The 21,432-nt window shown below is 39.9% G+C and overlaps 2 protein-coding genes across 2 annotated transcripts in view; one reads left to right on the forward strand and one right to left on the reverse strand.

Moving 5' to 3' along the window:
• On the forward strand, positions 1 to 19,448 carry alphaCOP (coatomer subunit alpha). Its single transcript, XM_073078257.1, has 21 exons — positions 1 to 347; positions 1,092 to 1,208; positions 1,627 to 1,863; positions 4,974 to 5,111; positions 5,503 to 5,666; positions 7,302 to 7,439; positions 7,842 to 7,925; positions 8,207 to 8,396; positions 9,576 to 9,728; positions 10,379 to 10,599; positions 11,041 to 11,178; positions 11,632 to 11,735; positions 12,482 to 12,648; positions 13,039 to 13,236; positions 13,770 to 13,951; positions 14,487 to 14,631; positions 15,100 to 15,193; positions 16,712 to 16,835; positions 17,567 to 17,742; positions 18,210 to 18,425; positions 18,907 to 19,448. The coding sequence occupies exons 1-21, from the start codon at positions 120 to 122 to the stop codon at positions 19,368 to 19,370; spliced, it is 3,678 nt and encodes a 1,225-aa protein (XP_072934358.1). The 5' UTR covers positions 1 to 119; the 3' UTR covers positions 19,371 to 19,448.
• LOC140746196 (facilitated trehalose transporter Tret1) overlaps positions 19,438 to 21,432 on the reverse strand; it is a 10,327-nt gene continuing 8,332 nt past the window's right edge. Inside the window, exons 8-11 of the mRNA XM_073078247.1 lie at positions 21,151 to 21,262; positions 20,474 to 20,588; positions 19,802 to 19,957; positions 19,438 to 19,555 (exon numbers count right to left, since the gene is read on the reverse strand). Coding sequence (XP_072934348.1) covers positions 19,525 to 19,555; positions 19,802 to 19,957; positions 20,474 to 20,588; positions 21,151 to 21,262 — 414 coding nt within the window. The 3' untranslated portion in view covers positions 19,438 to 19,524. The remainder of the gene's footprint in view (positions 19,556 to 19,801; positions 19,958 to 20,473; positions 20,589 to 21,150; positions 21,263 to 21,432) is intronic.

Consider the following 21,432-nt stretch of genomic DNA (forward strand, 5'->3'; position numbering starts at 1 on the left):
CGTGTCACCGGTTTGACGTTTTATTTGACATGTCGACCGTATTGCTGGCTGGCGTATGATATTGTTTGAGGTGGATTTTAATTAGGAATTGCTGCAGATACTGAGTCGAAGCTGGCAAAATGTTAACCAAGTTCGAGACTAAGTCTGCGCGAGTGAAGGGCATATCGTTTCACGCGAAGCGACCATGGGTTTTGGCGAGTTTGCACAATGGTGTGATTCAGCTATGGGACTATCGTATGTGTACGTTGCTGGAGAAGTTTGATGAGCATGACGGCCCCGTACGTGGCATTTGCTTCCACATCCAGCAGCCGCTGTTTGTGTCCGGCGGCGACGATTACAAGATAAAGGTGCGTTCAAAATCCCATGAAACAGGATGTTAATATTTCGTCGTGTTTCTCGTCATTAATCAACTTAAACGGCGACATAACGGCTTTTGTTATGAAATTTGTTTCTTTTTGTCTATTATCGTGGAAATGATTTACAGACTTACACGACTTTTACTTAAGAAAATGATTTATGATAGATAAATCTGGTTATGGTCAATGTCCTTTCTATAAATGTCTTAGATAGAGTCTAGCGGTGTACATAGCTCACTTGTAACCTTTTGTACTTATATATTATCTACCCTACCCATAGCTCACTATATGTGCTACACACATAGACATGGGCTTACTTTACATGCTCTAGAGATTGTGAATAACTTCCAAGTATGTCACTTAACTTTAATCCTAATGAGTTCCTATTCTATCCTAAGTTCTGGTAAAATGCTCTTAATCAAAAGAACAAGAGTTATTGAGTTACAGTTCAATTGCAAACTACAAGACTTCACATAATTCAATATTACATCAGTCTTTTATCATTCAGTCATATAAACTCTGAACATTTATTAGAATGTTGTAGCTATCTTATAGTTAGACCATCAATATTAGACAACAAGAAAATTTGAGTTGACTTATGACCTAGTTCATAATTGTTCAATTACTAGAATCATATTCTGTGTATTTCACATTCCCTACATATTAATTTGAATGGGAGCCAAAAACGTTTTTTTTTATCTTCAATTGACTTAAGTATCTTCAACATTGTTTCAGGTGTGGAATTACAAACAAAGGAGATGTTTGTTCACTTTACTCGGCCACTTGGATTATATCCGCACAATTTTCTTCCATCATGAGTATCCGTGGATCTTGAGTGCCTCTGATGATCAGGTAAGTTTGCCTTGAAATTGATTAACCAATATTTGAGTGGTTTTTCATGTTTTTAGTGATAAACTTTATTTTTATATCAACTTCCACAAACAATCAATTGTTATATTTCTTTTTAAACGACATACAATGTATATTAAGGACAAATAAATAATATTTCAAATAATAATTTAAATATAATTTAAAAGTAACAGCTTTGAAGTGCTTATTGTTAAAGTGGGCAGTATGCTGGATGCGTTATGATGTATGAGTTGTAAAAATTGAAATGAAGACTTTCCTTAAAAACTCAAGAAGTACCTGTTTTAACCTCTTGTAAGCGACTACTTTTGGATTTTTAGAAATAAATATTCTGCAACTGGCTGCTTGCATGCTGATCATATATAGTGTTCTTACCACCTAACTCGATGTTAATAACTTTCAGACTATAAGAATATGGAACTGGCAATCCCGACAATGCATCAGTGTCCTGACTGGACACAATCACTACGTGATGTGCGCTCAGTTCCATCCCACCGAGGACCTGTTGGTATCAGCCTCCCTGGATCAATCTGTCCGCGTGTGGGACTTCTCGGGCCTGAGGAAGAAGAGTGTGGCCCCAGGACCCACAGGATTGGCGGACCATTTGAGAAACCCACAAGCAACGGACCTATTCGGACAGGTAAATAACTGTTTGAGTATTTTGCACATTTTTATGTTTGACTCAGACCAAAAAAATAAGATGAAGTTGTGTGGATTATGTATTGAAGCATAAATGATTGTTGTGTGAGTGGCATTAAGCATTATGATATATTTTTAACTTTTAAATTATCTACAACTCGTTATTATTAAAATTGTACAATAACAACTTAACCAACATTTTGATTTTTATTCTATCCAATCAGCATGAGGTCAAAGTCAAAATAATATAATTTAAAATATAATTATTCAATTGTTTTTATATGTCAGTGAAATTTTAAACTATTAAGTATTGTAATAGTATACAGAATTTATGCTATGTGCTTTAACATAACATTTTGTTTTTTTTTAATTTATTATCTTAGAAATTTATTTCATATTTTGAATTAATGTTTACAATTATAATTAAACTTACAGAAAATTAAAAAAATAAATGAAACTGTAAATATAAAATAACTTATTTACAAAATTTACATATATACTGAAATGAAAAACAAAAACACTACCATAAAAAATTGTTACCATCACTGTCTTTGGGCAAGGTTCCCAAGACGCTAGCAGCATTTTGTATACTATTTACTTATTTGGTAGAATTTGGTTGAATGTTTTGTTCAACAGATATGTATCTTTTTTTGGTCTGAGTTCTAACATTGGAAGCACGCTATATGAAGTTATATCACTTTTTATTAATGCACATAGTAGTTGGCATATTTGCACATGTGTGATTAGAAATGTGATAATGCTCAAATAGTTAATGTGTTTAACATGCACGCTTATATTAGTAAATAACTTAGTATGTATCTGTATGGTAGGTTGAATTGTAGTTAGAATTGCAAATACATATATATCCATGAAGTTTATAATATATTTAAATAACTTTTAATTACCATATGAAATTTTAAATTGTATACTTGAGTTATCATATAATTGACAGATTTTAATATGTTTAATAGTCAAATTATAAGTTTTAAGGTCTAGCTAACCTTATAAACTGTTAGTAATTTTAGAATGAAGATAAAGACTTTCTTATATATCAAAAGAAAAGAGATCTTCTATAAAAGGAACCACCTAACCTAAAACAAAGACAAACCATTTTCGATTTTTGTTTTATAATCAATTTCTTATTTACTTTTTTATTTGTAGTTATTCACTATTCACAAATATTACTAAAAAAAATATGATAAACATCAAATGTTGAGTGTTATGCGAAAATGGATACATTTGCCTGAATCATGGAATTAACTATGAACATATTAAAAAAACAATATTGATAGTATTTCTCCATTCAAGTGTCAAACAATTTTTCTCCATTCACCAAGGGTTGACTGGTAGAGAATGCCGGCAGTTTGCCCTTTTGTACTTTAACTTTGTGTTAGAGTTACAATAAATATATAAATAAACAAATAAATAAATAAATTATTTAGCAATATTTTTACCTGGAATAGAAATTGTAAATTTTAACTTGTTTTATTAACTTAGTAACTGTTTTAGAAGAGATTCAACTTACAAGCACTGCGTGTGCAATTTAGCGAAATGGCGAACCACTCAGCCCTTAACGGTACATTTCAGGTAGGTTCTCATAAAAAAGGGTTTTTCCGGAGTCACTGTGCTTGGTTATAGGGTTATGAGTATATTTCGCTATTTTATTGGGAACTAGCTGACCCGGCAAACTTTGTACCGCCTCAAAATCTATTTATCAAATATATTTCATATAAAATATAGCCTATGTTACTTGTGGATAATGTAGCTTTCAAATGGTAAAAGAATTTTTAAAATTGGTCCAGTAGTTTTTGAGCCTATTCATTACAATCAAACAAATAAACAAAGTTTTCTTCTTTATAATATTTGTATAGATATTTTGCTTCCCTTGTTTGTCTTGTTATATGATAGGAGTAGTTAATGAGCACGCACTTTACTTGATGGTAAGTGGTCACTGCCGCCCATGAACATCTGTAACTAACTGTGTATACAATAGGGTACCTAAGCCTGCGTATACTGAGTACCTAAAGTCGATCGCAGGTGCGCTGCCATTTATGACGACCTTAGTCCTTGTTGTTCGCCATGATTTTCGCCCTCGATGTTCGCCATAAATGTAAGTTAGACGGTATCCAAAAGAATTGTTATACACTAGAAATAGGTGTAAAACGCTAAGAGCTCATCCTATCATCCATCAAAATGAATTGGTACTATTATGTATCAAAACTCGTAATATATAATTCAGGTTAGGATAGGTTAGGTTATTTAAAATTTATATTTATTTGTGATATCTCCATATAAAAACTAGGCATTTATCTTTTCTGTGTATTTATTTAGTATAATAAGTGAACATTTTATCTAATTTTTGCTTTATTATTTCTATTTATGTATCTCTTTGATATTAGTTTGTTTTATTTGTTATTATTTTATCTGTGCTTATCCTGGTAGTTGATATGTAATGTTTATAGTGTGTCTGTGTGCATTTTGCCCGTCACAGGACCCCGGTGACCCATATGATAGCGGTATCATCAATATTGGTGCTGGAACCATTTTGATACAGGTACTAGTATTTGGTAGTCGCTTATTTTTTGGTCTATGTGGTTTTGGGTTTTCATTGTTGATAGATTATGTACTCGATTAATATTACTATTAAATGTTTAATTTATTTGAATAAATGCTTTGTATACTGATGGTTCAACATAGAGATAGTTGTGGGTTCTATACACACATGCATACTTAGCCGGGAATTGAACCTGGCACATTTTGTAGACTTAGTCTGTTTGTAAGTCTACCTGGTGGCCTCTGTCTTACTCTTAACCAATCCACTCTGAGATGTGCAGAGTGTTTTGAGCTACTCATGTTTCTGACTGTGAAGTTCCTATTTATTCTTATGACTTCCATCCCTCTTGAACAAAGACCAAACCTTATTTGAAAATGCCGTCATAATATTTTACCGGTCCAAGATAATGGTAGACGATAAGATGACGGATAGACAAAATATTTATGATACAGTATCGTTGCAACAAAAGAAAATTTATGTGATTTACTTGGTAGATCAGTATGGTCGTTAAAAACCTCTATTAATTCTTTGCCTCAGTTTAGTGATATTGTTTGCAGGCGGACGCTGTGGTGAAGCATGTGCTGGAGGGCCACGACCGCGGGGTGAACTGGGCGGCGTTCCACCCCAACCTACCACTTATCGTGTCCGCGGCTGACGACCGCCAGGTCAAGCTGTGGAGGATGAATGACGCTAAGGTGAGCTGATGCGAACGTTGCCTAATGGTGTTATTTTGTACTTCGCTTGGTGCGTTAGGGATGGGTGAGTTTTTACAACACCGATAGCTACAATCGACACTATTAACTTAGTACAATGCTGACAGCCAACAGCAGTAAATACCGCAAGTTTTGCAGAAAGGGCTACGAAAAATATTTATAATATTTTTAATACGATTTTTTTGAGTAAGATATGACACTATACGAATGGATACGACACCATACATGTTGTAATATATTTTGTTTTCTAATAGTTTAACTTCTATCGCGTCGTATACATTGATATACGTACATTTTATAGTAAAAATACCAAGGAAGTATAACTTCTTATGTGCGTACATAACTACACATACATTTTTTTTGTTTTTATTAGGCCTGGGAGGTGGACACGTGCCGCGGACACTACAACAACGTGTCATGTGCGCTGTTCCACGCGCGACACGAGCTCATCCTGTCCAACAGCGAGGACAAGTCCATCCGCGTGTGGGACATGACCAAGCGCACCTGTCTGCACACGTTCCGCAGGGAGAACGAGAGGTGAGCACACGATATGTGAGAACACAGCGGATACTAAAAGCACCGTGTCGTGAGCTGTTCCACGCGCGACACGAGCTCATCCTGTCCAACAGCGAGGACAAGTACATCCGCGTGTGGGACATGACCAAGCGCACCTGTCTGCACACGTTCCGCAGGGAGAACGAGAGGTGAGCACACGATATGTGAGAACACAGCGGATACTAAAAGCACCGTGTCGTGAGCTGTTCCACGCGCGACACGAGCTCATCCTGTCCAACAGCGAGGACAAGTACATCCGCGTGTGGGACATGACCAAGCGCACCTGTCTGCACACGTTCCGCAGGGAGAACGAGAGGTGAGCACACGATATGTGAGAACACAGCGGATACTAACAGCACCGTGTCGTGAGCTGTTCCACGCGCGACACGAGCTCATCCTGTCCAACAGCGAGGACAAGTACATCCGCGTGTGGGACATGACCAAGCGCACCTGTCTGCACACGTTCCGCAGGGAGAACGAGAGGTGAGCACACGATATGTGAGAACACAGCGGATACTAAAAGCACCGTGTCGTGAGCTGTTCCACGCGCGACACGAGCTCATCCTGTCCAACAGCGAGGACAAGTACATCCGCGTGTGGGACATGACCAAGCGCACCTGTCTGCACACGTTCCGCAGGGAGAACGAGAGGTGACCATGTCAACATTGAACCGTTTCAGTCCTACTGTTAGACACGGTTCTTAACTCAAGAGTTAGAATGATTAGGCCCACTTTCTGTCAATGCGGAGGGGCAGACTTTACATGTCTTAAAGTTAAACTTCTTAGACAGCGATTTAATGATTGATAATTGGACGAGAATAGTGTGTAAAATTTTAAGGACGTTTCTCGTTGGGTAACGTCCGTCATTGGTAACATTTAGATTTTTAAGTATCTTACATTTTTTTTAAATATAATAGAATCTTTATTAGTATATTGCTAAAATTATTTATGTTACCTATAGTCTGGTTCATAATTAGGTGTCCAAAATGTAAACAAAGAAATGTCATTGTCAAAGTACGATTACAGGTATTGTAAACCCTAACAAAGTAAGAAGAACCAAAAACATTCATTCAAACTCAACAAAAAACAAAAAATTAATAACTATACGCAATTTAACAAACGCGCTATGAAAACGAGAAAACATTCGCGTTCGACCACAATCACGAAAATGAATAACATCAACTACGAAACTTAAAAATGGCGGTACAAAAAATGTTTTGGATCCCGATTGTGTTACCATTATCACATTTTAATTTTCTACCATAAATCTTTTTTTTATTATTATTACTGTATGAAACGAAATTGAGTTAATACAAATATTAAAAATGTAAATTGATCTTAATTTATTTACATTGTTATTGTATTATCGTTGTATTAATTAAATATCGTCAAAAATAAGAAACTACCATTTGTTTACATTTTGGACACCTAATTATGAATCGGACTATAGTCATTAAGTTTTAAAGAACTTTCACTTCTTGATAGATGTGACACTTCTAGTACGATGATGTCAAGGTGCTTCTGCGTGCGTATTATTTTTGTCCCTATTTAAAAAAAATGTACCGTATTATTATTATTGTTCTTAGTTCAAAAAGTATTAATTAATTTCTGATTTCAGGTACTGGGTCCTCTCGTTGCACCCGACGCTCAACTTGTTCGCGGCGGGCCACGACGCCGGCATGATCCTGTTCAAGCTGCATCGAGAGAGGCCCGCATATGCTGTGCATAATAACATCCTCTTCTATATTAAGGACAGGTTGGTTGTTTTAAGTTGTTTGGATAGGTTAGAAGTATTTATAAATAGTTTTGTGGGTGCGAAATGTTCTTTTTTGTGTGTTACCGAGAAGAATGTGTTACTATTATTTTTAAAAGATTTTATTTAATATCACTTGTATGTAACATACATATGTGATATAAAAAAAGTCTTATAACAAAATTTCAAGTGGAAACTACGATTGTTTTTCTCGGAAATTAAGTATGATAGGGTGTCATACAAACAAACAATTACAAGCAAAAATTGTTATTATTCAAACAGTTTCTGTATTTATGTATTTGTGTTTAATATGGTATTTTTTGTTTGTATGTAATATTTTTTAGTCTGAACGTTTTTGGATAAGTAGTAGTATATGTGTACTTTATTCTGTTAATTCTGTTTTAGGCAACTTCGCAAATTGGATATGCAGACAAACAGAGACTCTGCCGTTATGCAAATTAAGGGTGGCGGAAGACATCAACCATATAGGTAAGTGAACATATATTATTTTATTTTAATTCTTTTATTATTATTATTTATTTATTTTATATCAAAACTTATTTTGTGTATTTGAAATCATTTTATTTATTTTATATACCAATGCCACATAACTCTTACCTTATGACACTCAGTGTTAAGTGCTGTATATCTGGGATTGATTGATTGTTTTGATTCTATGGCAATCGCCGATTATCCTTACATGGACAGCATGCTCGTTTAGTATTTTTATATTATCAAAAAACATATATTATATGAATATCTGTCTCCAGCATGTCCCTGAATCACGCGGAGTGGTGTGTGTTGGTGACGTGGCGCGTGGGCGACAACAGCACGTACGAGCTGTACTCCGCGCCGCGGGACGGCACCGACACCGGCAGCGCGGAGCCCGCGCGGGGACAGGCCGCCTCCGCCGTGTGGGTCGCCAGGAACCGGTTCGCGGCGCTCGACAAGAACAACCAGGTGGGTGTGACGTCACGGCACGGGGCCGCGCGGGGACAGGCCGCCTCCGCCGTGTGGGTCGCCAGGAACCGGTTCGCGGCGCTCGACAAGAACAACCAGGTGGGTGTGACGTCACGGCACGGGGCCGCGCGGGGACAGGCCGCCTCCGCCGTGTGGGTCGCCAGGAACCGGTTCGCGGCGCTCGACAAGAACAACCAGGTGGGTGTGACGTCACGGCACGGGGCCGCGCGGGGACAGGCCGCCTCCGCCGTGTGGGTCGCCAGGAACCGGTTCGCGGCGCTCGACAAGAACAACCAGGTGGGTGTGACGTCACGGCACGGGGCCGCGCGGGGACAGGCCGCCTCCGCCGTGTGGGTCGCCAGGAACCGGTTCGCGGCGCTCGACAAGAACAACCAGGTGGGTGTGACGTCACGGCACGGGGCCGCGCGGGGACAGGCCGCCTCCGCCGTGTGGGTCGCCAGGAACCGGTTCGCGGCGCTCGACAAGAACAACCAGGTGGGTGTGACGTCACGGCACGGGGCCGCGCGGGGACAGGCCGCCTCCGCCGTGTGGGTCGCCAGGAACCGGTTCGCGGCGCTCGACAAGAACAACCAGGTGGGTGTGACGTCACGGCACGGGGCCGCGCGGGGACAGGCCGCCTCCGCCGTGTGGGTCGCCAGGAACCGGTTCGCGGCGCTCGACAAGAACAACCAGGTGGGTGTGACGTCACGGCACGGGGCCGCGCGGGGACAGGCCGCCTCCGCCGTGTGGGTCGCCAGGAACCGGTTCGCGGCGCTCGACAAGAACAACCAGGTGGGTGTGACGTCACGCCGCGCCGGTCACGTGACACCGGCATAGTGCCCCGGGACGGCATCAAGACCAGCGGCACTGGGATCCATGGGTCGACACCGAGACCAACGGAAAAAAGCCTGCCCCATCCAGAAAAAGTATTATTTTCTATTTGACGGTGAAAAAAATATTCGTCAGCCCAGAAGTGTTATGACGAACTCGTCGAAATATACTAATTTTTTTTATTAAAAGATGGCGTTATGAAAATTTCTCTCGCTGTTTCTTATTTATAACAAAACACCTTCCGAAATGGTGTTAGATTTTATTGACACAAGGACAACTGACAGAAGGATTTTTTAAATAATCATCATAGTAAGTAAACAGTATTATGATGTCGATTTTCCTTTCCAGTTGGTGATCAAGAACCTGAAGAACGAGGTATCCAAGAAGATAGCGACGCCGACGTGCGAGGAGATCATGTACGCGGGCACCGGCATGCTGCTGCTGCGCGAGCCCGACTGCGTGCAGCTGCTGGACGTGCAACAGAAGCGGACCGTGGCCTCGGTAACTGACGACACGCGCGAATACACGCGAATATGTAGACACGCTGCTAGGGTATATTCGGCTGATGACACTCGCCGAGTAATACAGATGAAATATACCTACTCGAATACAGGCAAATATGCGCGAATATGTGAACAACCTATTTGGGTATATTCTGCTAATGTAACGTTTATGCACTCGCCGAGTAGTATAGACGAATATACGCGCTTGAGCAAAGGCGAATAGGCGCGAATATGTCAACAACCTACTCGGGTATATTCAGCTGATGTTACGTTTAGACACTCACTGAGTAATACAGACGAATATACCTGCTTGAGCATAGGCGACTAGGCGCGAATATGTGAACAACCTACTCGGGTACATTCGTCGCTAGCTACGATGCTCGTCCGTTATCTGAAATTGTAGGCTTTATACTCCATATTTACATGTCTGTATTCGTGAGCGAGATCTTCACACTCGTCATTATTGGTGAATAAATTCAAAAATTGTTAAAAAAATAGCGACCTGCTATGTCATCTAATGTTAAGTTTACGTATATAGGTTTACATAACTACGAATACGCTTGAATACGAAATATTTAAATAATCTACTAGGATGTATTCGGTACTCGCCTAAAGAAATACTTCCTAAAAATCCTCTTATAATTGCAGGTGAAAATAGCAAAGTGCAGATACGCGATCTGGAACTCTGACATGTCGCTGGTGGCTCTCCTGGGCAAGCACACGGTGACCCTGTGCACCAAGAAGCTGGAGCAGCTGTGCACGGTCACCGAGGGTGCCAGGGTCAAATCTGGAGCCTTCGATGACTCCACGCCACAGCCCGTGTTCATATACACCACCGCGAACCATATCAAGTACTGCTGCAAGGATGGGTGAGTGTTATAAAGCTTAGTCTTTAGTAGTAGAAGTAAATGTAGGTGGAGCACAACGTTGTCTGCATGGAGGCTAGGTTAGATTAGGTTAGGTTGTACGATTAAAACGTGGACGGATGACGTCATAAAGACAACAGGAAATTGCTAGTTTCTAAGATTACAGAACTTAAGTGCTGTAAGGATGGGCAAGGAAATTAAGTTTAAGTTTGGATGTCATAAGCTTCATGGCTATCCGGAGGTTAAGTTAATAAGAGAAGCTTAAGTATTGATTGTTAGTTTAGGCGTCATATTAATTTCCGTTCGAGAGTCATAAATAATTTTGTTATAGCAGTGGAACAATAATGGGTTGATGACGACTACCCTTTTCAGTTATAAATTTTTAAAAAGTATTTTGTAAGTGTTCTGTAAGTAAGATTGTAATTTAAAATAATGTTGTTTTAGTGATTACGGTATAATCCGCACGCTCGACGTGCCGGTGTACGCGGTGAAGGTGGTGGCCAGCGACACGGGGGCGCGGGTGGTCTGTCTCGACCGCGAGGCCAGGCCCAAGGTGCTCAACATCGACCCCACTGAGTACAGGTGAGAAATAGGCCGAAACATTTAACGTTTAGAGAATGAATCGATTTTATCATCACTATCAACGTTATCATCGTCGCCATCGTCATAATCAATCATCAATGTAAAAAAATAATCGTTATTATTGCAATCATAGACACCTTAGGTCAAGATAACAACCTTTATTATTGCCATGATACACGCCTTAGGTGCATCACTGACAAAATCAATATTTTGATATTATGACAAAAGCAATATTTTGACAAGCATTGTCATCGTCCTCGTCATTACACCACAATCTCCATGAATTTTGCATTATTATTATTTTGATTATCTCGTCATCGTTATCATTTTTATCATTGGGCTCCTATTACTGCCTTTTTCAACACATAACCTTTAGAGAATAGGGGTTAATCCTAGACCGTCTCTATGACCATAATTAGTTTAACCAATAAATAATGTTTGTCTATCGATCAGATTCAAACTGGCGTTGGTGACCCGTCAATACGACCAAGTACTACACATGGTGCGGACAGCTAAGCTTGTGGGGCAGAGCATCATCGCATACTTACAGGAGAAAGGTAAGGATGTTCGTTTTCAATAGTGTAATATATCTTGTAAATAAATCATTACCACTTCAATTTTGGCGCTGAAACATATTTTTATTTAGAACTTTTACGTGATCTCTTAGGTACTCTAATTGTATAAAACTAGGCTTAATAATATTATTTATGACATACAAGATTTTCTGAGCAGACTATATTATAGAAGGACCATATTTTGTAAGAAGGATATTTGTAATGCCTTCGTATAATGTGTTAGAAAGATCTTAAGATTGTGAATTTGCTGCACCAGGCGTGAATATGTTGATAAGTCGATCTACATATTACAAATATGTTTATATACATTAATATATTTTAAAGTTAAAAATTTGTAAGATTGTTTAATTTATAGGGTGGTTTAACGTTTAAGTTAACAAATATTTATTACTGTACACACGCAACTAGTAAAATTTTATATATTTTTCCCCAAATGGTACAAATAGCTGCAATTAAAAGTGTGCATTCTGGAATTGTTAACTTATCCATGAAAACATGCGTTACGATAATAATCTTGTCCTCTCTTCGCCTTCTCTATTGTTTGTTATTCACGTTTATATTTAAATTCATTAATGGTAATGGTCATTTAGAACTTAAAATTGCATACCTTACCTGGTGAAATATGATTGAACTCTAAACCCGGTGAAATATAATTGGACAACATCCTATGTAATACCATATTTATATAATAAAGTATTATGATTATTATGATCATGATTATCTTCCAGGTTACCCGGAGGTGGCTCTGCATTTCGTGAAGGACCCTCGCACGCGGCTCTCGCTGGCTCTCCAGTGCGGCAACATCGAGGTGGCTCTCGAGGCGGCTAAGAGCTTGGACGAGCCGGACGCCTGGGACAAGCTGGCCCAGGCTGCGCTCTCTACTGGCAACCATCAGGTCAAATAGATTAATAGATTATTTTCTTATTCCTATGTGGGAGATCTGTATTTTTATTTTTGGCTGAGAAGACTAATTAAATTATATTAATCGTGTTATAAACATTTTGCTTGTAAATATGTTATTCACTGATGATTTATATTTTTCTGAAATTTATACATGTATTTTTGTAATTTATCTAATCCATCATTTACCCGTCAAAACCTTGGATTGAAAAAATGTGACAGGTTATTAATTTTAAACTTACAAAAAGGTTATTATAAAATTAGTTTACAGTGCAAAATAGAATGCATTGCTTAATTTCAATTCTGGAACTGTTGGTAATTTATTGCAAACCGAAAATGAAATAAACGACTGTAACAATAATTCGCGAATTCTCCCACATTACAGATAGTGGAGATGTGCTACCAACGCACGAAGAACTTCGACAAGCTCTCCTTCCTATACCTGGTGACCGGCAACCTGGAGAAGCTGCGCAAGATGATGAAGATCGCGGAGATCAGGAAGGACGTGTCCTCGCAGTTCCAGGGCGCACTGCTGCTGGGCGACGTGGCCGAGAGGATCCGCCTGCTCAAGAACGCTGGCCAGGTCAGTTCCGAGGGTACCACCTTCCTGTTCCACAGCACCTCCTGCAGAATTTAGGGAAGTAGCGTAACGTACAGTGCCTCTGATAGTAAATGGTTACTACCTCTATGGCATCTGAGATCTACCTTCCAGATTAGAGTTCTGCTAAAGTTCATTTGAGATGTATTACTACTCCTGAGGGCTGGAATGCCTTGAATAAATGTCTCCTTTATAACACTTTTCAAAGCAGAACACAGTAGAGCTTAATGTTTTTCATTATTATCAACCTGGCCATTGCTGGGCATGGGTTTCCCCTTAGAAATGAGAGGGGTTAGCCCATAATCCACAGCGCTGACCAAGTGTGAATTGACTTAGATTTGATTAGACTTGATATATTTGAGAACTTTACACAGCTGTTACAGCATTAGGCAGAAACAGGCGTAGCGCTGATGATGTCGAACAGTATTCTACTACCTCTAAACTCATATTTATTTACTGTATACTTAATTACTTACATCTTAACACTTATTTACTTTTCTTTTTTCTTGTAACTTCAGCTGTCCCTAGCCTACCTGACCGCGATCAACCACAAGCACACAGAAGAAGCGGAGGCCCTCAAGGCGGCCCTCGAAGCAGCGAACCTGCCCATCCCGGCCGCGAACCCGGACGCGGTGGTGCTCCGACCTCCAGTGCCGGTGCAACGCGCGCAACCCAACTGGCCACTGCTCGCTGTGTCCAAGTTAGTAGTGGTTTGTGATGCATAGAGGGTTCCGGGTTCGATGCCCAACCAGACAGACCAAAACGAGGAGTTTTAACGTAGAAAGCGTCTTTTCATAGTGTCTTGCCTGTCAGCAAAGTTCCCAGGCTTAAAATCATGGATTGGTGCACTTATCTTTGTTTGTACTATATATGGTAGGGGTGCCATGCAAGATCTTATTGTATGATTTTTTTAAATAAGCCCTTTTTTTTCTTCAGTTTGTCATCTAAAATTACTCTCCATAATCAATCCTTATAAGCAATAATGTCCTAGAGCATAATAATACAAAAAATGTGTGTGCGTTTTTTATTTGTTTAAAAACCAAATTCAATTCCCATGTACAAAAATAGCCTTCTTATAAAATCTCCGTGTTAGCCGACCATCGGATTTAGTCATCCAAGCCATGTATATAAATTCGTCCTATATTAAAAGCATTTATTATAACAACTATATGTGACAAATAAATAAATCAATAAAAACAGTACATAATCTAAAAAAAAATCTCCTGTTCATCCAGGAGTTTCTTCGAAGTGGCCGGTGGGGCCAGGCCAGCGGGCGAGGCGTCCAGCAGCGTGGCTGCTGTGGCCCCGGGAGATGAACCCCTGGAGGCTGCGGGCGCCTGGGGAGATGACGAGGATGTGCTCGGGAATGAGGAGAACAAGGTATGAGGGTAGATTGAAAATAACGAAGTCGGTTCTTTTATTTTTTTTTTTACTTTTTACTTGTATGTATTATTATTTGTAATAAAGAAGTGGTAATATATTATGCAGTCCACCTGATGGTAAGTGGTCATTGTTACCCATAGACATCACTAACCAAGTCTATGCGGAATAGAGTTTCTATTTGAAGTCAATATGAAGCGACCCGCTTATTGAAGATGATAAAATTCTCCGTGGTTCCACCCCGGCGATACCACCGCCACACCTAATTCTGCCTAATTACAGCAGTTATAATTAGGCAGCCGTACTGCTGTGTTTTGGTTTGAAAGACATATTTATTGTCCAAGGCGTCTGTGACCAAACTCACATATGGGCGGCATTTACCACTTATCAATAAGTCAATTGAATGGTGCTTTGTTATTTTTATGTAATTTGAAACCTTTACGTTCATATTTGGTGCAGGACGGAGAGGAGGAAGAGATTATGGAGGATGCATGTGATGATGGGGGCTGGGACGTTGGAGATGAAGACTTGGAGCTGCCGGAGGAACTTGCACCAGTGTCTGGTAATTTGCTTTTGGGATTAATTTTTTTTTGATAAATTTAAATTAGGGCAAAGGAATAATGTTGTAATGTATATACTATTATATGTAACCGATTAATATTAATTGCAAATTTATTTTGTTGTCCATTAGAGGATTAGGTCAGCGAAAAAACAAGTCGTCATCCAACTCAAATTATTTTTAAAAATGTGTTCCTCTGGCAATTGTTGACGAAAAAAAAAATGAATTAAAATAATTAGAGCTTCTTATTTATAAACAATGTATTAAATTTTTTGCCTACCAGATTTGGACAATTTCTATTATTTTTTTTCATATGAATGCTGAAATAATATTGTAGGGGTTAGTAAATCCATCTATTATTTTAAACGGAGAATTAATAGATAGGGTATCAGAGGCACGTAACCTGGGGGTAGTCATGGACGAGAACCTTAGATTCGAGAAGCACATAAATAATATTGTACGTAATTGCTTTTATAGATTAAAAGTTTTATACCGTATCAGAAAGTACCTCAATGGGACCTTACGCATCAACCTATGTGAGGCCCTTGTTTTATCTAAGTTTAGTTACGCGGATACCCTCATAGGGCCACGACTCCTAGCACGGACAAAGAAAGTCATTCAACGAGTCCAGAATGTCTGTGCACGCTTTTGTTTTAGCATTCCGCCGCGCTCTCACGTAACTCCTTATATTAATGCCACTAACATTTTAAAAATGGACCTCCGCAGGCAACTACATCTAGCCACATTTATATTCGGTGTTATAAAAAATAAGGAACCCCTATATCTATTCAATAAGCTGACCTGGGCTAGGGATTATATAAATGATAGAACCCGGTCAGCTCCGGATAAATTATGGTACCCGTCATACTGCTCGGCTGCCTTCAGGGGTAGCTTCCGGTACAGCGCCACTAAATGTTGGAATAACCTGCCTCCTCCTCTTCGCAGCCTAAAAACAGTACAGAGATTTAAGTGTACATACAAAACTATATTACTTAAAGATCAAAAACAAAATTGTAATATACGATAATTATAACAGGTACCTAAGTAGTGAGATATGGTATATCTTACGATTGTACGACCATATGTCTCATTGTAATTTTAATTAAATGCCAAATTGTATAATTATATTAAGTACAATATATTATATGACTCTTAAATAGTTGAGGTATTAATATAACGTTTTCCTTTACTTACCTAAAATTTATAGCTCATAGACATCGTAGCAGGTTAGGGTTAGTTAACATTTTACACATAAATTCTATGAATCAGCATAACAACAAAATCTAGCAAATAAAATAGCACAGCCGTCCGAGCAGCCCGGATGTAGGGGCAAACTGAAAATCAGCGCCATAACTCAGTTTACCTGCTCGTGGCACAAGCTGAGTTTGTGCCACGAGCAAGCAAGCAAAGTGCAAGCTGATTTACCATCAGGTGGACTGCATGCTCGTCTGCTACTCCTATATTATTATAAAAAAATAACTAATGTTATGAAGCTACTATGAGACATGTGTGTGGCCACAGCGGAGGCGGAGGGCGATGCGTCGTACTTCGTGGCGCCGACGCGCGGAGCGGCCGCCGCGCGACCGGAGCGTTTACGCACCGCGCATGACCATGTTGCCACGGGACAGTTCGAGATCGCGCTCAGGTAAGCTTGATGACGTCATACTACTACAGCTCTACCTTGCCCTCGAGATTTGCGTACGGCACATGGTTATGTCACTACTGAACAGGTCGAGGTGACACTCAGGTACGCAGCAATGACGTCATACTGCTACGGTTTTATCAGCTAATCCACTCCATGAGCACTGCGCACGACCATGTTGCTACCTGCCACCTGATGTTATACTGCTACCGCTTTATTCTGTCCGCGAGAACTGAATAATCCTTACGCTGCACACTACGTACGACCACGTTGCCACGGGGCAGTTTAAAGTGGCGCTCGGGTACTGTTCTATGACTTCATAATACTACTACTTCCTTTATTTTATGAACGGATCGACAAATTTTACTTTTTCCTCAAATAGTATTTTTTTCATAATTAAACTGATTACTTGCACATGACTAGCTTGACTGAATTGACTTGTTGACAGTAATATTTTTAAAGACTAGACGAAAGTTTTCCCTTGTATTCGTAGAATAATTAAAGACCCCAGCACCTCCATCCCTTTTAAATTCAGCCCTAAATAAGCGTAATTTATGGGTTACAGAGCGTTAGAATGTTGGATATAAATCCTGACGCTACGCTACAGCGCCGACTTATGTTTACAAATTATTAATACTAAACAAATTATTATTATACAACACATTTAAAGTTCTGCAGGACTCTCATATAATTCCTATATTCAAACAATAAAACCCGATAATATTTGTTTCCAGGCTGCTAAACGAACAAGTGGGCATAGTGAACTTCGAGCCGTATCTGGACACGTTCTTGTCGATGTTCGCGAGTGCGCGCCTCATGTTCGGCACGCTGCCGTGTTCGCCGCCACTCGTCGCGCAACTACACCGCAACTGGAAGGAGGCTAGCGGGAAGGACCTCTATCCTATTATCAGTGAGTAGAATTATTTATATTGTACTAAATATATATTGCGGTAGAAACTTGAATCTTGAAGGTGGTAGAACTCTTTGTAGTTCGACTCTGAGACGGTACCACCGCCACACTATTTCTGCCTCATAACAGCAGTGTTAAGCGTGTTTTGGTTTGAAGGGTGTGGTAAGGAAGAAATACTTTTCCGAGGCGTTCGAATCCTCACGGATAGCGGCACATCTGTGGTGCTCAGTTAGGGATCTTATCTTGGGTTGTCTATATAGTTGCATTTTTGCCACCAGTGCACGGTTCTGATTGGTTTATATATTTTAAGAAGTTTGTAGGGTGGGAGAGACCGGGAGATAGATAAAGAGACAGGGAAGTGTGTGGGGCAGGGAAGGGGAGTGCAGGGGAGGCGAGAGGGGAAAGAGATAAGAAAAATAGGGACACTGTTTTTTCTGGTGATGTTAAGACTAATGTTTTATTTGCAGCATTGAGATTGAACGACCTGGTGACGCAACTGCAGCAGTGCTACCAGTTGACCACGAGCGGCAAGTTCACGGAGGCGACAGAGCGTCTGCAGCGCGTGGCCCGGGGGGTGCCGCTGCTGCAGCTGGACGGCCGCGCGGAGCTGGCGGAGGCGCAGCAGCTGCTGGCCATCTGCCGCGAGTACCTGCTCGGCCTGCAGATGGAGACCGCCAGGAAGGGTACGTGTCTGCAGGTGCGCTGCAGCCGGACGCTGTGTGGCAGTGCACGGAGGCGACAGAGCGACTGCAGCGCGTCAACTGCTGTCAGCTGACAGCGAGCGGCAAGAGGCAGATAGGTTTCCATTGAACCGCAGGCAGAAGTGATATGCATGAACGAACTTTGTTCATTTTTTAATTAGTACATACTACTGCCTTGTTATATTTCCGTGCGCGTTAGCATAAAGTAGAACAAAATGACAATCAGAAAATTAAACTGTTTCATTCTATCCTATGTCTTTTTAGATAATTATGTGATAAGTATTGCTTAGAAACTGATTACTATTAAATATCCAAGATTAGGAGCATAGACGTAGCATTCATTTTTAAGGTATTAGCGACGTATACAGGCGTACGTGCATGTGTATGTAACCAATACATTTTTAACTTATATAAAATTATTTTTAAATTTGAATTTATGTGTTTACTTTCTCTCCATTTACAGCGATGCCCAAAAACACACTAGAAGAACAGAAACGCACATGCGAAATGGCGGCCTACTTCACACACTGCAAGCTGCAGCCTGTCCACCAGATTCTGACTCTCCGAACAGCTCTGAACATGTTCTTCAAGCTGAAGAACTTCCGCACAGCCGCTTCCTTCGCCAGACGCCTATTGGAGCTCGGACCAAGACCTGAAGTAGCTCAACAGGCAAGGAAGATTCTCCAAGCATGCGAGAAGACTCCCACCGATGAACATCAACTACTGTATGATGAACACAATCCGTTCAACATCTGTGGTATCAACTATAAACCCATTTACAGAGGGAAACCTGAAGAGAAATGCCCCCTGTGTGGTGCTAGCTTCATGCCGGAGCACAAAGGAAAGCTCTGCCCTGTATGTGGGGTCGCTGAAATCGGTAAAGACGTGATAGGCCTCAGAATCAGTCCGCTACAATTTCAGAGATAATTCGTGTTTGTATGTTGATTATTTTGAATAATATATACTATTATATAAGGATATATAGAATAAAGTATTATCGTATAATGGTCTTTTATTGTTTATAATTTATTAGGTCAATTTATAACATTCTTAAAGCTATCAGGATTAACACTATTTAAACCTATACGTCGACTGGCTTGATTTCCTTTGATCTGAAAACAAAATAAAAGATATGATAAATCACTATCTTATGAAAAACTAGAAAAATATGTTAAATGATCATCGCAGTCCATTAGTAAATCTTATAGTGCTCATAAAGGAACATGATAATTCAATCAGATGATCATCTTTCAATTGTAATTGATGGTCGAATAGGGAGTTCCTATTCTTAAACCTTACTTTTTTTTTAATCTAAACATTACTTTCAAAAGTCGATAAAGTGTATGATAAACACGTACCTATTATTCAACATATCCTGTATCTCATCGAAAGTCTTCCCTTTGGTCTCTGGAAGCATCGGACTGATGGAGAACACGAAACCAAAACCGCAGCAAATCGCAAGAATCCAGAACGCCGTGTAGATCCCGTAGGAAGCCGCTACGTCGCGGAAAAACCTAGCAAAACAATCATTTTTATAGTTAATGCTAATAATAATTTAAAGTTTGAATTATTGTAGGTATGGAATCGTCAAATTTTAAACTTTGATAGGCAATAATTGGTTAAGATTGATTATTAATAGGTGTCATTCAATTTAAAGGCGGATTCCAATAAAGGTGGTAGAACCCTATGTGATCCTATCTGAGGTTAATTACAGATGTCCATGGGTGGTAGTAGCCACTTGTCATCAGGTGGACTGCATGCTCGTCTGCTACTCCTATATTATATAAAAAAAATAGTGGGAATGAAACCTTTTTTTTGTTGACGAGGGGGAAAAACGTACCCGGTGCTATGGGAGTGACGCCTGGTTATATGGGACTATTATTGCACTAAAACCCCCGGTGGCTGTGGTCGGCGTTAGGTGAAGACTCCGGGATCTCCAACGGAACATTAGTCGCCTCTTACGATAGGCAGGGGATACCGTAGCCCTATTCTGGTCCCGGAACTACAGGGACAGTGGGAATGAAACCTACCTAGTCCAGACGAAGCCAGCGAGCCAACACATGAAGGAGGCGATGCCGCTCGCCACACACTTGGTCTTCACGGGGAACATCTCTGCTACCAGGATCCACGGGACTGGGCCCACACCTACACAGAAATAATAATATATTAATAAAATAAATGATTGTCTTGATCCAATTTACAACTTTTATTATTCCCGCGTAAAATACAAGTCTCTCGTCAAGCGCGTTCTTCTTCTTTTTTATTTTATGCTAATGCAAACAATCGCATAACCCATACAGCCAGTGACTATATAAATAGGCACTTATTATTATAAAAATAACACATCATGAAAATAACAGAAATTAATTAAAATAATACTATAATTAAATAATTTTAATATATTACTAACAATATGAATAGTAGATAAATATTTCCTGAATGTGGCTTTATTTGTATTTCCTCGTTTGTGATTTAACACCCAAAGGTGTAAAAAGTTTATTTCTTTTTACAAAATTACAAATGTGTCATAGAATTAATCGCCTAGTGATACATACACATTTCATACAATGTATGGTTCTGACGACCTCGACATTTATTTAGCAACTATGTTTGAAGGTTCTCCTGGATCCGGGCCCCGGGACGGACCGCCCTTCCGCTCCCCCCTTAAGCCGCTAGAGGGTACAATCTTTAAAAATGATATAGTGACCTAGTGTGAATAGTATCATGTAGACGACCAAGCAGAGCAGAGGGATGAAGGCCACGTGAGCCACGTCGTACTTGTAGTAGGAGTCCAGTAACGCGTAGATACCGATGATACCCTGGAAAACAATACATTCGACATGAGTACCTAGGTACTTAGGTACTTGTCTATAACTCTATACTAATATTATAAAGAGGAATACTTTGTTTGTTTGTTTGATTGTAATGAATAGGCTCAAAAACTACTGGACCGATTTTAAAAATTCTTTCACCATTCGAAAGCTACATG

This window comes from Epargyreus clarus, unplaced genomic scaffold (assembly GCF_041222505.1).
Source record: "Epargyreus clarus isolate Ecla_fem2 unplaced genomic scaffold, WU_Ecla_fem_2.2 ptg000002l, whole genome shotgun sequence".
Classification (NCBI taxonomy): domain Eukaryota; kingdom Metazoa; phylum Arthropoda; class Insecta; order Lepidoptera; family Hesperiidae; genus Epargyreus; species Epargyreus clarus.

Bases quoted from the DNA above. Each gene is read 5' to 3' on its own strand.
- alphaCOP (XM_073078257.1), top strand. From the start codon at position 120: ATGTTAACCAAGTTCGAGACTAAGTCTGCGCGAGTGAAGGGCATATCG. The intron at 9,729-10,378 runs GTAACTGACGAC...TTATAATTGCAG, and splicing joins AGAAGCGGACCGTGGCCTCG to GTGAAAATAGCAAAGTGCAG. The intron at 13,237-13,769 runs GTCAGTTCCGAG...TTGTAACTTCAG, and splicing joins TGCTCAAGAACGCTGGCCAG to CTGTCCCTAGCCTACCTGAC.